This window comes from Opisthorchis viverrini, assembly GCF_000715545.1.
Source record: "Opisthorchis viverrini unplaced genomic scaffold opera_v5_268, whole genome shotgun sequence".
Taxonomy (NCBI): Eukaryota; Metazoa; Platyhelminthes; class Trematoda; order Opisthorchiida; family Opisthorchiidae; genus Opisthorchis; species Opisthorchis viverrini.
Genome location: NW_008751926.1, coordinates 38,265 through 57,315, shown reverse-complemented (window position 1 = coordinate 57,315; position 19,051 = coordinate 38,265). Strand labels below are relative to the sequence as shown.

Here is a 19,051-nt window from a genome sequence, read left to right as displayed (position 1 = left end):
TGAATTCGAACATGAATGCCACGGGGAACCAATTCCCACCCGAGCAAGTCTGTCACTTTCAGGAATTGTTACTTTGAATAACAACTATACGCAGGTGTCGTGTACCAATTTTATGCTACGATATAGGAGCACGGTTTGACCAATCGGTTTCACCGAGTAATACAAGCCACACAATCTCCGGATTTTTAATTCCATCAGACGAATACTAAGACGTTCTGTTCAAAAACGGTTAGTAATAAAAGAATACATCATTAAGCAAGTTACAGCAAGAGACAGTGCACCCGATTTTGAGCTTTTGGAAAACTCAAAATCCTATCCAGATAAGGTGGAGCTCCGGAACTCATGGCGACCAAAATGTGAGCCCGAAATCGGCCACCTAGCTGAAAATAAAGCGTGAGTTTTATGGACAAAGGCTCCACGAAGAGGAACGGATAAAAATATGTCCAGCAACCATATTGTGCAAGCATCCAGGCGTTGAACGAGACTGTACGCCCAAAGCCACTGCCTTGAAATATTGGAGTGAAGTGGCCATCGGTTGCCGTCCATTGTATACACATAACACTTTTCGAGTAGTCTCGACTGGAAACTGATGGGCATTAAGCGATGCAGTAACCAAGATTTAACAGTACACGTTGAAGTGGCTTCAATGAAGACTGCATCCTGTAAGTGAAGCACAGTGCTTCTCGGCCTTTCAGCACATAGTGGCTTCACTCACGGAACAGAATCTCCATTGAAATTCACAAATCTCCTCACACTAGCAAAAAAAGTCAGGGTAGTGTTGCGTTAAATGATGCCGTCACTCAAGACCTCTAAAACACACCGTTTGCCATCACATCTCATTCCGAGCCCAGTGATAGACATGTGATCTCAGGCCCATACTGGCCATATTCTTCATCCAATTCGTCAACGTTAGCTTCAGGCAAACGGGCCTCAATATAAAACAAAATTTCGTCGTTAAAAAACCAAGTAGGCCACTGCTTACTATGGAGACCCATCTTATGCCCCGATATACTGCAGCACTGCGTTGCACTAGAGTATGCGCCAGGATGGCTGCTACTTTTTTTTAAACTAACATGAACACTGCGTTGACAGTATTCTCATTTCACATGCTGCAGCCTTGTTTTGCTTTGTCACTTAGTTCGATGCGGAAAAGTTTTGTCAATGGAAAAGTACGGACTAAGTGGGGCTGCAGAATCCGTGCATTGTAAACACATCTTATCCATCACTGCCACTAAAGCTGCAAACGAACAAATACTAAACTGCGTCGATTAAAACCGACTGAGATCGTTATCCCACGAGACAGCACTTAATACTGGTCCTGGTGACCGTACTTCCAAAATGTGAAAAGCGGAATGAATAAACAAATGGATCAAAAGCCTGATGCAAATGAGTATACCGGACCGAGCACTTGTGTGAATTCCAACTGTATCGGAATTAACTTAATCAGCAATGCAGATCCTAATTTTGCCAGAAAGCAAAATGGTGAACAAACATCTGAAGGAAGTTCTTATTTTGCCGCCTTGTCAGTTCTCGGAACGAGCTCAACTAAAAAAGAAATCATGTTTTTAACCCATGTAAGAGTTCGACGAAGCTCAGGAGTCCATATTTCGAGATCAACACTGGCTTTTGAGTCGTCCTTGTCTGAAATCGGACAATCTGACATCTCACGGAAACCCGTCCGAGACCAGGTTCGTGACACGGGTTTTAGCATTGGAATCCTCAGAGCCCCAAGGAGGTAGTTCTCGGTTCTGTAACTGATCGAATATTCCCCAACGCGCAAGAGGATTTACTAAAGCAATGATGCCCTGAGCGAGATTCAGCTACAGAGTGTCACGACGAAGCGAAGGCGGTCCCAGGAAACGGTATTGTGCATCGAATAGGACCATGTCATGTTTATAAACCTCCAATAGCACGCCTTTGTCAATGAAACCCAAATGTTATTCCGTGAGAAGAAAGATGAAAGAATTCAGAGAATCCGGAAACCAGACGGAATCGCTCGTAGTAACATTGTGTTTTCGCTCCACTGGCAGTTCGTTTTAAATGGAAGGATGCCATGATAACTCTCCATCGCTCTCTGGCCGTCGACCCTGTATCAACTGGGTGGATATCAAGCCACTGTTTGTTATGCAAACAAATATGAGCTACCGCCTGAGTAACAACGTTCTGCAAAAACGATGCTAAAATAGCGAACAGTCATCTGATGCACTCCAACTATTTCCAAACATTGGGTAAAGATGGGAAGGCTCTGACCAAGACAAATCTTCACTTTACGACACCCATTGGTAATGCATACACGCCACATATGTTAGCTCGCACGGAGCTATTGCCGGACAAAGATAACCGATGAGTCCTGTGCACCGTATGCATCATACTATCCAGTGGTCATACAAGCGGGTTGGTTTATTTGCGAAGGAGAGCACACATTGGGAATAAGCACAATACCAAGCTAACCTGTGTTTCCGCTGGACCGCGGAGAGTGGTTGGCTGAAAAGGCACGCGCACTGCGATCTGGTTCGATCCGGCAGAGTTTGTGGTAGACTGAGTTGAAAGGGGTATCGATGCGGAAGTTGAACAAGGTTGGATGGATGAATTTTCCGCATCAACATTCCCGATGGGTGCGGCTTTCGAAACTGCAGTCCTTTCGGCAAGAACTCTGGCCATAACTGCAAGTGCAGTAAAAGCAAAATCGTTAGGAAAGTGCACGAGGTTCTGAACCTACTTAGTTACGTGGTTACTTGGTTTCAAACGCTTCATAAGAGGTATATACAAGTATGCATACGATCAGAGTACGCTATCAACAAATGGATGATACACAGAGGAAACACAGACGTAAAACGAATCCTAAATCCAGTAACGCCGTATCGTAGCATACTCATTAGGATTCCTCAATAGGGGACACCGCTTTAAGAATATTCTTGGATTCCTTATGGAATTATCTTTAAAATTACCATAACAATGACGGTCGACTCGCACACCACTGGACATTCAATCCAATCTCACTGAGCTGAAAAGTATAAATTTAAGAGGAACACTGCATTGCCATTGGCAAATTTTTCGCCCAACATCTCAACCGTTGCTCAGTCTGACTCATGAACTGATAATTGAATGAGCTGATTTTGCTAACCTGCGGGTGTGTTGATAACAAGTTGTGCAGCCGGACCACCAGTTGAACATTGAATATTTCTCAAACCGATCCATTCAGTATCAGCAGGTGTTCCCGGCTCGTCACAACTAGGTTGAACCCATATTTGCGATAACTGCGTGTGCGTGCATACGAGTGCATATTTACAGTCCACTGGTCTTAACAATCTGGAGCATTAGGTACACAACGGCAGTAGAAGTGACTTCCAGCAACCGCCACGGTGCAGAACAACCTGGTTACTAGCCGACACCTGCCAGCCATGTGTGCATCGGTTGAGTTTTAGGTGCGGTATGGGCCACCCACCATCCTCTGGTTAGTTGTCCCCACGGGATTTAACAGTATGGACAAGCAGCTAGTAGGCTGACAGTTTTAGCACTCCACTTACAACCTCCCCTCCCCTCAGACCCACACCGAGTATACAGCCTTCAGGCGGTTGCGTACACAGACTAGCGCCTATGGTAACCGGAGCCCAACGGCCTCACTCGACTGGGTCATCATCATCATCGACAGCATGAAATCAGAGTTCAACACCGATGCTTCACTGCCGCACAACCATGATTTATTTGAAAGCCTTATTGTGAAAAAAAAAATAAAAGCGGATGAGAAAAAGACTTAGTACTAGCTTACTACAATCGTCCCTTCAGACACTTACTCAGACAACTTGGATAGAAACTGACAACAAGAACGCCACTGGCATTAATTAACAGCCACATCTTGCGGCGTCTCCAACTAGACGCAGTGGGGATCTCGCGGTCCTCATCCTGGAATACGAGTAGCACCGACAGCATCCAAATGTTCCGTAATCTCTCTCATACACCTCTGCCAGGTAAAGGGTTGGTTGCCTCCCTGCTTCCGCCACTCTGAATTGGGCACGGAAAACAGCACCTTCTTTAGCGGACGATCGCTTGACATGCGCAATGCATAGTCTAGCCACCACGGCTTCTTGTGCTGGACACATTCTTCAATGGATGTTCACGTTACACGACCGAAAAAAACCGCTTTCGAATTGACTCGTTACGGATTCTCCGACACCAACCCACACGAACTATAGTCCTGAGACAATGATTGTCGGAAACATGAGGACGTCTCAGTTCGGCTGCTCAAGCAGGCCAAGTCTCAGTCATACAACAAAACAGCCCGCACTGTAGCCTGATACATACGTCCCTTGAAATTCAGGGATATACCGCTTTGACGCCATATGTGTCGCAAATTAGCAAACGCGACCCGAGTTTTGTAGGTTCGTGCATTGACCTCATCTGTCACACTACAACCGGAACCAACACAACCACCAGGGTACATAAAACGCTCCACAACTTCGAGTGCCTTCCATTGAATTGCAAGTGGCGTATTCAATGACTGCATGTCCAGGAGCATGACCCTGCACTTCGCGGGTGCAAGGTGCATACCAAAGGACGGGATGACTTTGGTCAGTTGATGCAAAAGCACCTGTGCCTTCTACTCTTCGAATACACGAAGGATATCGTCTGTATATTCCAGATCGACAAGGCTTTCATCACAAGCTGTTCGAACACCGGGGTTTCGAAGACCTCCCAGCGTTTATTCCATTATCTCGAACACGAAATTAAGAATGAAGAGTGGGCATCCCCAACGGACACCGCTTTGTGTGTGGAAGCTTTTGGAGAGCTCTCCGTATATTCTCCGCGTCCAGAGGTCTCGGAATACAAAGAAATTATTGCGCTCACAAACTTCAAGGGCATTCCTTGACGGGCGAACAACCGAGTCGAATGTCTTGGAAATCCAGGAATACTAACATTGCGGGTCGTTTGTATTTATGGCGTTGTTCTAGTACCTGACGGAGTGTGAACATTTGGTCAACCCAACAACCCTATAAGGCCGGAGACCCGTTTACTGCTCAAGAGTCAATGTTTCACGAACCCCCATAAGACAATGAAGCACGAGTGACGCCGGCAGTCTCGTTACAACTTGGGTTAAGTTGGTCCCCCTCTAGTTACCACACACATTACAACCCCCTTTTTGAAAATGGGCAATATCACCGACTCTCACCAGCTGTCTGGGACAGACTTCTTTTGCTAAATGCAAGCAAACAGATCAGACAAAGTCTGATTGAGGATTTCACCCCATCTTTGAGCAATTCGGGTGGGAGGTCATTCGGACCAGAGGAACGGCGTGCATCACATTGGTGTATCCGAAACACAATAGAGCTAGTCGCCACGCAGTCAATTAGTAGAGAGGAAGATAGTGACCAAGTTTCAGGGAGAAATCCCCACTCTCATCGCGACTAGTCATCAAGTTGCTCCCGATAGATGTCCCTCATCAAGTGTTTTTTACCGTGTCACCAACAGCAGCAACAGCAGCGATACCCGCAGTAGCATTAAAACTAGACCAAAATAATGACAAGGCCAAAATAACGATCCATGGTATGCAACCTCTGTTAGAGGACCAGCGGCATTTGGAAAAAAATCAAATCGTGTGTGCGAAGGAAAACATAAACCCTTTGCCGTACAATGAGTACCTGAAGCATAATATCGGATTTAATTCAAAAACTTAGTCAGATAAACGCTTTTTAAGTTTCCCGATGAGCACCTTCTGGCCTTACAGCTGACATGTCATCAGGGCACTACTGACACTGGTTTTTTCAACAGTAGACGCAAGACATCCATTTCCGCATTGGTCTGTCCCATCGAAATGTACCGATGCGCAGGATTTGAAGACATCCATTTCCGCATTGGTCTGTCCCGTCGAGATGTACCAAAGCATCCCAGCGCACGAATTATGATATCAAATGCGCTGAACCACGTGACCATTTGAACGTTCTGCATGGCAAACCTACACAAGCATGTACAGACAGAATTCCACGGAGCCAGAACAGCAGACATCAATACACATCCACATCCGCACGTGTCTGTGACAGATGGGCTCACTTCATACGTTCTAACTTAGAGACAAATTCAGTATTTTCCGGAATCTGTTATACCACGAGGTTCCAAAGTTATGTTCATGAATGGTTTTCGGTGCAAACTCATGAATGAAATCTTCCGGATAATCGAGGAGCATTTTGACAACTGCTGCAATCCACGGCCTAAATATGAAACAAAGCCCTCGCATGTGGTAAGATTCCCCCTCCCCACGAAGACATTTCATGATCACATTGCTACGGGTACACATAACCTTTTTCAGTGATGCACCGAACCCATTGGTGAGAGCGAAAATGGACATAGCATGGATCTGAAAAATGATGTCAGATACTGAGTTACAAGGTGACAACCGCCACGTGCGCTAGTGAATTCAGTCGATTGAGACCATGCAACTACTTCGTGACTGGTCCACTTCAGCTGTTCCCAGGCCTGAAGATAGGTCAACAGGTGCCAGACAATTTGGGGGCGGGACATCCTCAGGCAGTAGAAGCTGTCCACCATTACACCTCTCAAAAGGAATAGATCCGCGGCATTCAGACTCATAGATGAAGACAACACAATCCGGTTAGGGGGGTTGGTAGCCAGTGTAACTAACTTGCAGTTCGATAGGATGGAAGGCCAATCAGCATTCAAACGCTCGGGTTCGCATTCTATGAAAAGAGTGGTGCCACAATCTGCAGATAAACTCGCAACATCCTACTAACCAAGATTGTCGAACAGAATTTCCCTCTCTTACGCTTATCTTATCAAAAGAGATATGTATGTGGGAGACTAATTCCATTGTCCCAAATGACTGCTGAAATCGTTCAATGTGCTTGGAATCCGTGAACAGAGTGACGGGTTTTTTTGATACTGACGAGCAAACCTGGAAGGATTGAAGTGAAATTATACCATAAGAAGAAACTTGCCTATAGAGGCACCAGAGGGCAGAAAGGAAACAGATCATGTCACCTACGAAACGCGTATGTCAGTGCTGGTTGATCAGTGCTTGTGAAGCATCATACCACCCAGTCCTAGGACAAGAACTGGAAATAAAACGTACTGTCAGTGAATACTTCCTCGACATTCAGCCCGTAGGCCGCGCATGTCTCGTAGTACGGGCAAGAATCCATCGTAGCGATTAGCTGACGTAGACCAGCCTCCACCTCTGGAGTTGGTGTTCCATTGATAACAGAATCTGAAACAAATTGTGTGTAAGGTTGCTGTCTTTGACAAGGAAAGACAGATGAAACAAGACACAACAATGGGAAAGTAACTTGCTTTGTCCAACACTCACACCGACTACAGAAACAACGACATGAACCACATGGTGCATCAAGTTTCGTTGCCGGGGCAATATGATGACCTGACAGCCACACAATAGTTGCAGAACAATACAGTGAAAACGTAAACAAATTCACCTGTGTAGACGAGATAATTCGGATGAGCCCAGCGTGCACTGGTGGCAGGCCCGCCTAGCATGTCCGGAGTTCAAATGCCGGCACGGCTAAGAATAGGCACTGTTGGGGAGCTGTAGTGAGAATGAAACTCGAGTCCAATCCTCCCTAGCTCTTGTGTCGACTAACCGGAATAGTCGCGCCAGGACTGGCCAAAACAGTGGCGTGAAAATCAGTTTTACACACCCTGACAAAGACCTACATTCTAACAGTCAAATCTGTCTACACTACGCCACTTTGGAGGAACCAGCCCTCTGAAGTGACATTTATTCTACTCCTTCTTCTGTTGTCACTGTTATGGATAAGGGGGCCACTCTTATAGCAGCAAGTGGTCACGCGAATTTGGAATAAACTCCCTTTGAGGCGACTGTCGAAGCACTCCCTAGTTGTAAATTCAAAGTTACAGAAAAACGAAACTAGTGTATTCTGAATTGTTGAGATGGGGATGCATATGAACCGGTATTCGTGTCGCTGAACAGACCCCTGATGGGATGGTAGAGTTGCATAGAGAAAGCAGACCCGTTGACTGCCCTACCAGAGAGGATGGAAGTTACGGATTTTAGTGACGTCAATTCAACTCACTATTGTGATAACGGTCACCATGCCCCAGCGTGGGTCCTTGTTGACGGCTCAACTGATAGGCTCGATACATCCAACCATACAACCAACATTAGTCACATGTTAAAAGAGTGTGAGCGGGTTCGTTCACCATTTCCGTAAGCACCATAAGGGGATTTGGATTCGTATTGCGAATCAACCCAAGCTTAGTTTCTGACTGCCGTTAGTATGTTACATCCTGAAATGTCTTTTGAATGAAACATATTCCAGATGCGACAGCGTAATAGTTCGAGTTAACAGCTAATCATCAAAGGGTTTTACGAAACCAATGAATCGAGGATAGGAGTAAGCGGAAACGAGGGGACTATGCTCGCAAGACATGGGGGCCCAGCCCCTTTGACGAAACAATCTCTACACTATCCGGTACTTTAGAACAACTTTCGATTAAGGCCCTCCCCCAGGACGGACTATTACGGCACAAGAAAATGTATGTTACTTGTCACGCCGTCAGAAAAAAGACGTTAACAATAGAAGGACCACGAAAATGGCAAGAAATTTGGTTCTCTAATTTCCCGGGAAATTACTTCACCACCAAAGTATTGCGTAATTAACTGACATCAGTTTAGGCACCCTCTAACCATGAAAATAATCAATTAGCGTCAGGATGAAGGATGAAGAGTTTGAAAACAACACGGCTGAGAATCTCATCGGAATAGAAGGATATCAGCCAAATCGTTTCTTCGAATTTTCGCAGAGATGACATCAGTCCGAGGCATAAATAGCACAGGACGCGGAGCAAGCAAACGACGAGCAAACTCTATTCAGACGGTTCAACCGATAAGTGGCAGCGTGCTGGCCGTGGACCGGTCAGAAATCATGTCTTGAAGGCTTTCTAGTTAGATGCAAAAAGGGTCACGTAGGCCATCGACAGAGAAGACGCAGTACCACTTTGATTGTGACTACTTTCACTAAGCGTTGGCAAACCACACCCTTTTTATAGCAACCCCCCTCTCACTAGAGTTACGACGGGGGTAATGCTCCCTTTGCAAGGCGGCAAGTGGGTACACATGGAATGTGCCGTGGCCATAACCTCATATACTACTTTAAAACACACAAGAGGACTTCCCAACAAATCAACTCAGCTGAGTGATCTCGGAGAGATCCTTAGAATAAAAGTTCAGTGCTTGACGATTGTATATCAGTTTTGAGCAATACGTGGGTGCCAATTCGGAGCAAAGGCAGGTCTTCTACAGAATGTTCCTTGTCCACAGTACCCAATGCGGCCCCGACTTGGCGACCCACCGTGGCGTAACGTCCTGTTCTGTGGGTGGCAAAATAAAGATAATCGTTCAACTGTGGCACCCTTTCGGTGCCTAGCTGCCATGCCACCCAAAAGAAGCACGAGGGCTGGGATACTACCAGGTTCCCCGAACCTAAACAGGGGAAGTCGAGAGGCAGAGGTCGGGTTCGAACCACGGACATTCCAGTCAGTAAATTTGCGTTCTAACCACTGAGTCATCTCGCCCTTGTACGTCTATAAAACAACAATCACACGAGCGAGGTAAAAAAAAATGGGATAAATTCAAGGGATTTGTGAAATTCACAGTCAGTGCTTCCCCGTCCAGCCGTAAGCGATCAAGTCCTTTCGTGATGGCTCACCACTTGCATGCAGTGATGAAGAGTTCCAGTTAGAATGAAGCATTTGTCTGTTGCTTCAGTGACTGAGAATGGGTAGTTCTTCAGATGCCCAGAATTACGACATTACTCAATGGGACAAGATGAGTGATCAGTGTATTACAGGTTGGACTCGATAAAGAAGGATAAGATGCTACGATACTTACCTTGGGTCGCAACCAAAATCAGTGGGATAGAGGACAGGTCAACTAAGCCACGTAATATGGTGTAATAGCTGTTAGCCAGCAGAACACTGTCCAGATCGCCTAGGCTGACTACGAAGACGAACGCGTCTATCCAGCTGGCGAGTTGTACATCAGGTGGCCCAGCCTCGTCCCGGATAAGTAGAAGACATGGTTGCGTTTGGTTGAAGCAAAGCTTCTTAAATCGTCCACCTGTATGGTGAGAGGTGTAGAGCAAAATGGGCCCTATTATGTGGGAAACACGCACCTTGCATGAAGATAAAAACTGACATAGGTTGTCATTCTGTACTCAAACGGACGGTAAACAAACGAATGCTTCTGAGGAATAAGCAAGTCCAGAATTCACATTCTCCTACGCACCCAACAACTACGGAGGAATAACGTATTCCCTTAACTTAAGCAGGCAGCCATTCTGGTGCGAAAGGTTCCGGACGCACTAAGAAACAGAATTGTGGGGCGCAAAACAGTCGTGGAAATGGCCCACAAAAACAGTAGTTGTGTATTTATGGCAGTTTGTGAGCTTCAGTGCCGTCTTGCCAGACAAGTAGCATATTTTTTGAAACTACCAGTGAAACCAAACGGTTGCATATTTCTGAACGATGAAAAGCCTATGGAGGCTTACTTTAAGAGAGTAAATCATCACACCGAAAGTCAGCAGTTGCGTAAAGTTTCGGGTAGAGTTGACGGACAACAACTTCTCAGGCCATTTTCTCCTAGGTCTCAAAATTATCGAAATAGCGCTCCAACAAATTTATCGCTATACAGGTCCTAGAAATTTCCTATTCTGATGGCCTACTAACCTGTTTCCATAACCTGTCATGAATGCGTCGTTCGTCACTCACTGACCTCGTATTCGCAGAGATATGCTCCACTTTCAGTCTCGTGCGACAGAATAAAGCATCAAGCTAGCCAAATACTGACCGTAATAGCACGTCCGACTACGGTTCATTGAGCTTAGAGACCAAGAATGATCTGCCGTCGTCAGGTGCTGATAGTACACTCAGAATCAGCACACCTGTCCAGGCGGCCACCTTGGTACTCAATTTACTTGACTTCACCCATTTATATACGACCAACTGGGATTACGTGGGTTCTGGTGGATTATCGGTATGTACGTGACTGAGTGAGTTCGGGTAACAATAACTCAAAGTCAGCCTGAATATGTGAACAGTACTTGTGGTCATGGTTTGCGAATCTGGTCCAGTTTTCACATAACTGTCTTCAACCAACCACAAGAAAACGTCGACTGAATTCTATTGAAGTTAATGTCGTTCAGCTGTAAGACCCTTTCAGTGCCCAGCTTCCATGCCACCCGAAGGAAGCACAAGGGCTGGGATAGCGCCAGGTTGTCCAAGCCTAGATACGGGAAGTCGAGATGCAGAAGCCGGGTTCGAAACGGCCATCCGGTTAGTAAATACGCGCCCCAACCACTATGCCATCTCGCCCCTCTGTTGAAGCTAGAGAATCAACCTCGATAAAGTGATGATTGATTCCACCCCCAGTACATGAGATGACAAATGGAAAATTATGTATTTTTATTCAGTCTTCTTTAGTTGGCGCAATTGTCTTAGGGTCGCTGATGTGGCGAACCGACAAAAAAATGATTGGAGAGTGAGAAAAACATGCAATAGTCCATGACCGTGTTTGTAGTTGTTGCTATTCTTCATCTTACGACAGTGTCACATTAAACTGAATGGCGTGCTCTCATGTCACGATACTCCACACAAAAATACAACCGGGAGAAAACAGTAAAACACACGGTTAGGAAACTGCGTTTATCAATTAACTCCTCAACGAATCACATATTATTTCAGGAGCCTAAATAAAAACTTGAAATTCAGCCGAATGGCTTGGAGTAATGGATTACGTAATAAGGCCCTTGTAGGTTGCAAGACGGCACCCGGGGAATTCCTGACGTTAGGTTTTCTCAGCACTTGTATGATTTTCGTGTATTAAAGAATCTATGTCACTGCGCGATGGCCACTAACATATGCATAGCATACAGGTTTAGTTCTATTCAGTTTATCGGCCGTAAACCATGCATCAAGGGTATGCTGCTAAATTGATGTTATTCATGTCATTGGGGATATTCTCTTGCAGAAGACAGAATCATTCCTGGATCGGGTGCACCGAAATACGAGCAGCTCTAAGTAAACCATGTACGAAGAGATATTTTACATGTACACAACACTTAGATGGGATCCGGAAGGAAATTCAGAGATGAGTATTCGAATGTGAGTGGCCGAAACCGAAATCCATGATGTTGTCTGGTAGGCTATCTGGACATAATCGGCCATGCTAGTGTGGTCCTGATCACAGGAATAACCGTCAAATAATTCACGTTCATTATCTATACAAACGTCGGGTGACCGTAATCCAATGTAGATGGCTTGTTGGGTTGATCGTTGTAAACCAGTGTCTGTCACAAGGTTCCCACCGAAATAGCTGCAGGCCAATTACGATTTGTAGAATCCACACTCATCGCAGTGTGCGCTGACCTGGACGGAAATACTAGTGTGTGCCACTGATGAGCTCCAATCAAAGCAATCCTAACAGAGATAACTAACTAACAAGGACAGCGATGCCAAGGCAGGATGTGAATAAGAATTTCGAAAGACCACCTTCTAGGACGTACTATCGGGTCTGAACGTGTTAAACACCATAATCTGACGGAGTGTGGAGATATGGTCGGCGCAAAAAAATCACTTAGCTGTAGCACTCTTCCGGTGCCTGAATGCTATGCCACCCGAAGGAAGCAAGAGGGCTGGGATACTTTCAGGTTGCCCAGCCTAGACAGGGGAATTCGAGAGGCAGAGGTCGAGTTTGAACCACGGACCTTCCGGTCAGTAAATTCGCGCCCTAACCACTGAGCCATCTCACCCCTGTGGCTGACGCACCTGTACCTGGTCAAAACCCCGATTAATGTTCACGAGCCAAGGTTTCGATGCCTCCATACGACGACCGAAACTCAGAAGCGCCAGAATTATTGTTACAACAGGAGGCAATCTTTAGTTCACTCGCTACAAGTACTATTTCTGAAGACGGGTACTAGTATCCAACCACTAGAGATGTCTGCGACAATCTAAAGCTGTGGTCTTGTCGCGGTAGCCGCACTTCAGTGCTGCAATGATCTCGAGGGCTTACAATTGCTGAAAGTCAGTTCCTCAAGTCCCCGTCATGCAAGGAAGGCTGATGGGGAGCGGCCCGACCAAGGACGGCGGATCCCTGTACTAAAAGAAATAGTATAATGAGGCGGCCCGGAAGTAAATTCGTACTGTCCTCTGTCAAAGGAGTGCGAAGGTGGTAAGCTTCTTCCCCCAGACGACCTATATATCTGGAATTGGCGATGCTGTCTTCAACTGGGTAAGAATGGGTTGTCCTGTTGTTGACCACTGGTGGATCGTTTAGCCATAACACCCTTTCCGTGCCTAGCTGACACACTACCCAAAGTAAGCATGGGAACTTAGGTGCTCCAAAGTGGCCCGTGCCTAGACAGGAGCAGTTCAGGTGCTAATGTTGGGTTCGAACCTCCGGTCAGTAAGAGTGCGCCTTAATCACTGAGCTTTCTCGAGCTTAGTAGCTGTTTTAGCTGTTAGAAAACAAGCTGCTGCACGGGCGCATGGTTTCCTGTCTAGGTAGGATGCAAAAGTAGCTGAGAATGGCGAAGAGGTGGTAGGTGGCGTTAGAAGTGCGAGGAGGGCCGCACCGATACAACACTAAAAGCCAAAAGGATAACACAAATCACCGGCTACCTCGGAACTTACTCACTGTATGGTCAACGGCAAGAATTGCATCGACACAGCCGATGAATCTGATATCGGCACATTCAAACTCATCATAAAGTTAGGAGTAGATTAGGACAACGGAGCCGGCCTGACTGTTTCAGTTGCTCTTCAAACAATCTCAAGAGATCTATTCAAAGAGTATCTATTAGGAATATCTCATTCAATGCTTCTCGTATCGGTGTCATAATCGAAGTGAAGGGCGGAAGCAAACTTCCTAGGCCTCAAACGGATCAATAACTACCTGATTGTCTTTCAAAGGGAGCTAGTCACAGCTTGAACCCAAATTACCGATGGACGGCTTCCGAAGCAGACATAATCGTAGCTCACAGGCAAACGTTTGGATAAAGGATTCAATGACGACGATGTGGCGACGTGTTCCGTAAAAATGGTAATGTACTTGCGTTTCCGGATCAACACCGCTGCCTTGCGGTTGGGCTTCGGAGCCAAAGGCTTTGGTTGAGGACCATAATCGTCCTCCTGCATAGATGTGGGAACCCTGGCGGTATCCCAGCCCTCGTACAATCATGACATTTAGTGATAATAATACATAACGAATGGATTCGGTGTGGACACACTAATGCGGGTCGACGACAACTTTCGCTCTAAGATTCCGCCACATTAGATCGTCCTAAGTTGTTCAACCTCACTGCATTTTACAGGTGATTGCGATGCGGTTTGGTTGACGGGAATCGGTCGCTAAAATCCTCAAGTCTCGAAATAAGGATAGTTCTTGACCAGCAGAAACTCAAATCCAAGGCTTAAGTATGGTCATCACAGCAGTTTCACCAGAACCCTACTACGTACATATAAAGCCAGAGGTCTGTGCATACCTGGCAGCCGGTTACCATGCTTCAACAGCCTGTATCTGGAACATTCCCAGAGCCCACTGATTCTACCTAAGGAGACAATCGTCACTCCGTCTATCGAGTGATCCTAATGCTACCGCAACGAAACATGCTAGTATACGTACCACACTCTGTAGGATTGCAGAATCGTTAAAAATGATTGCTAAAAAATTAAAGCAAACCCTTGGATGTGCGATTACGAAGTTCAATCATGGTCTCAATGATGCACGTCCCTATTTGTTTGTTGCTGAGCACACACCAGCCAGCTGCGCCACGCATGCCTCCAAAGACTGAACCTGTTGCGAAGTTAATGCAGCGTTAAAAAATCGTTCAGATGTGACACCCTGTCGGTGCCCAGCCGACATGCCACCCGAAAGAAACACGAAGGCTGAGATACTGCCAGGTTGCCCAAGCCTAGACAGGGTTAACGCTTATACCAATCGGAGGTATGGAAGCTTGAGTTGGATGAGAGCAGCCAAGGGAGCCGACGTTCTGCCGGAAGTCACAACAGTGGCGGCGAACTTCTTCAGCTTTTGGCAGATACCTCGGTTAAGTCAAGCATTTATTTTCCGCTGACCAGCCACGGGCAAGCCACGTAGATGTGCAGATATGGACACAGACTCATTCCATTGTAACTAGCTTTCAACAGATACAAGGTTGTCAATTGCTTTCGAGCGCATGCAGATATTCAGCCAAAAAATCAAAAACCGTCCGTTGAATTTGATGCTCCCATCTTGCATCCTTGGAGGTAGTGAATGTAATGTCATCTGTAAGAATCCGAAAGGGTCCGGGGCGTTTCAAGGAAAATGCGGCCATTACAGGAAAAAATTCTGAGGATTACTACAACCAGTCCAGGTGCGGTGGGGGAAGTTAGCATTGGCGAACCACTGGTGATACAGACGCCCGAATCAGAACACATGAGAAGACGAATAAAGGTAGAACGCTTCGAAAAAATCGTTCAGCTGTAAGACGCTTTCGGTGCCTGGCTGTCCGGTTCGAGCCACAGACCTCCCGGTCAGTAAATTCGCACTCTAATGCCATCCCCCCCCCCCCGGTTCGAAGCCATCACTGTCTTCCGACAGATAGTATGAACCATTGGCAACTGTTTTCTTGGTGGACAGCTCAAGTCTCTCATCCAGTGACGGAAACCACCTGTCCGTGAAGCGGTACAAGGCTAATAATCCCCTGTGTACACAGCTCCGCCAGAATACGGAAGAGCCCCTCAGAAAAGTCCATTAGCAATGTCATTTCGGAACATTTGGACCGAACATATCCCGAGTGAGAATTTGGTACAACCAAAGGGGAGCATAAAGGCCGCAGCAACCACAGTGAAGTTCTTTTGACGTCAACAGATCCTAGCTTGTCAGCAACCCGTGTTTATATCGCTTGATTTCACATATGGACTCACATATTGATGATTTCCCCATATAGATTACACAGGTGGAGTCCTCAAATTACGCCTGTTATAACATCAGCCTACCACACTCGTTTTCCTCGATGTTGAGATAGATAAGTAATTTTCTGAAACCTGCGTTTCCTTGGCGATATGGGGTAAGCTTATTTTTTGCCACACCTAGGCATACTCTAATTAGACCTAAGTGCAGTTCGGCTCAGGGTTTTGACTGAACAGTCCGTAGTCACTTCGAAGTGACCTACACGGATCCATGGATGTGTTTCTTTTGACATGCATAACTAGCCCTAGTTTGGCACCGTAAACCACAGAGCGGCTCTTACCCCTACCGCAACGATTTAAGGTGGAGTTGAAATCGTGTGTGAAATCGTGTCTTAACTGTTCCGCCACTTGTGTATTGGTGTCACATCCATGTACTGATGATGCCAGCCACTTGCAAACTCACAATAGCCATTTTGTTTATTACGTTTCCATTTAAAAGACTGTCAACCCGTATGACGCAGTACACACTTGATTCCGTTTGTGAGAAGTGTTTGCCAGATTTATATAAATTCGTGCCTGTCCCAATATTTAGCTTTACTACGCTGTGGAGTAAACAAATCCCGGGTTCCCTAACCAATAATTCTACTGAGCTAGCAACGTGCGTCACTTCGACGGACTCCAAGCTTGATTTCCTCTCCTCTACTACTCTTCTTACTGCGGTTCTAAAATAGATGCAGACTTTCTTGTCACGCTGATTCTTCCCTCAGCGTCTTGTGGTGTTCCGACTGGTCCCTACTCAGGTGGCCACTGCGTCCACAAACATGTCCACAGGCCTGAAACCAAGTTGCTTGAAACTACGCCTGGAAGCTTGGGAAACGGGAAATGAACTCTCACAGAAGCGTTAACAAGGGATCTAATCAACGCTCACCTTCTGGTGATTGGTCTTTGATGTAAATGCCAGTTAGGAAATAATGAACCAAAGCGGACTTCCCGCTATTGTGAGAGCCGAGGAACGCCTATCAGGAAAGAAATGAATATACATTTCAACCAACCAATCGAACTTCGGCGACTGATCGACATAGAGTCCATTCTTGGCTGTTCACAAATGCATCTTCGACAGCAATTAAGTGACTCCTTATTTTTTCAGCCTTCTCGGTGTCACGGAGCTGATCGACTACGTCATAAGCGGCATATATACAAGGATGAACACATTCAAAGCGATTGATTTCCTGCTTTATCAAGTACGAGTTTAAATTCATCCGAGGGGCGCAATTATACCCAGCGGCGGACCAGGCAACAGCCTCGCACGTGATTGGTCACTGAGCTGTGTCGTCGTTTCGTGTTCTGATGACTGAGTTGGGTACCTTCAGAGCGGCGGACCAGGCAACAGCCTCGCACGTGATTGGTCACTGAGCTGTGTCGTCGTTTCGTGTTCTGATGACTGAGTTGGGATACCTTCAGAACCAAAAAAGGTATGGTACAAGTAATGTTTTACATGTAGGTATTTATTGGAGCAGTTATATCGTATCCATAGGACAGGGCTGTGTGAACTGATGGAAATTGGAAAACTGACTAAACAACTCCGTCTATCTGTAGTACACAATTAATGGGTATTCTCTGTTTCCTCATTCATTGTCCTGTCCCAGTAAATTATGCAACAACATACAGCAGGACGATGCTGCTTATAAATCTAACGAAATGCACAGAATAGCCCCGGCACCACTTGAATATTCAAGAAATTTGTATCACCTCATTATTTAATGCAGATGGCCAAGGGATTGACAATCACCCATTCGAGCCCGACATATGCCTTCCGTATGCAAAAGGCACCACGGCAATAGTCTAAGGCTCAGCTTCAAAAGTTCGGCACGGTGAATGCGGAATAATGAATCGATTGGAATTTCAGGACTTTGCTTACACAAAAATTTGGGAAACAATCGGATTCAGATTAAAAAACTGTATAAAATGACACCGAGAAACCCGTGAACATTGGCAATTTTTGGGAGGGATATTGCATCCATTTTCCATTGCGTGGTCTTCAGAACAATCGCCTCTAGATTTCGGGCCCAGAAGCGACCAATCAGGTTGCTGTCAAGCTGCGCTGCCTATCCCCATCAACCAACAACCTTGAAGAGACGTAGTTCAATTTCCTTCTGCCATAACTGGCATACTGATGAAGCATTTAAACTGCGCTGCATTAGGTTAAAAAGTGCACATGCCAAAAAGAACCAGGTTGCTCACGGCGTTCGACCAAATGTTGATGCTTCGGCTCGTGGTCCCGGGGTATAAATAGGACGATAGATAGGCAGCTGCTTTTAGATTTGTTGAGTATTAATTCTGGATTGAAGTTGTGAAGCATCATTGGTTCAAGAACTTCAGCAGAATCTTTCGCCTGTGCGAATAATGGTAGAAATTGTTTGAAAAACGTGCAGTCTTGATGGCGCCCAAAGTTTGTGAACGTTTGAAGAGTGCAAATGTGGCCGGTGGCCAGAAGAAAACCCAAATTATTTTCGCGGGTTTTCTAAGACGTGAATTCACCAAGGAGCTGGCCTAATCCATTCGCACCTCCCGATGGCACGTTGCTCGTGGCGTTTTGTTTAATTGAGTGAAATGTCAAGGTCACGGACCATCAATGGTTTGCATTTTGTGACCGAGATAAAACACGAAATCGTACTTCAGCATATTTTGGCATTCTTCGGTGTTCATTAAGGATGAAAAACGCCTAAAATGTATCCAATGTGAATTCCACCCTGAAAGATCCGTTGTTGATTTTTGATTGCTTTACACTTCTTAGATTCAACAAATAAGATTATTTTGTCTGGCGAACCTGGTCACAACACATTTTCCCATGGATCTCAACTCCCGTTAAGTACAACATTGTTAGACAACAGCACGGACTGTTCAGGGCGATCCCTTTTCCAAATTATGCAATACTAGCCTGTAGTCAATACAGCGTCACGGGAAAGCTGCAGGTAAATAAACAACACAATGGTACCATCCCTATTATGAATATGACGCCCTATAGGTAGTGACCGCCGTAATAACAGTAGCCGTTATCACTCATCTGACGGCATGTCATACCCAATGTTGTACTCGATGGCTACGTATTGCACCTGCT

General features: G+C 45.9%; 1 protein-coding gene across 1 annotated transcript in view; it reads right to left on the bottom strand.

The window, feature by feature from the left end:
• T265_09322 (hypothetical protein) overlaps nt 1-17,192 on the bottom strand; it is a gene marked incomplete at both ends in the record, with an annotated part of 56,219 nt that extends 39,027 nt beyond the window's left edge. The window contains 5 exons of the mRNA XM_009175355.1: nt 2,452-2,663; nt 7,082-7,216; nt 9,875-10,102; nt 16,862-16,949; nt 16,986-17,192. Coding sequence (XP_009173619.1) covers nt 2,452-2,663; nt 7,082-7,216; nt 9,875-10,102; nt 16,862-16,949; nt 16,986-17,192 — 870 coding nt within the window. The remainder of the gene's footprint in view (nt 1-2,451; nt 2,664-7,081; nt 7,217-9,874; nt 10,103-16,861; nt 16,950-16,985) is intronic.
• Nucleotides 17,193-19,051: the final 1,859 nt, after the last annotated feature.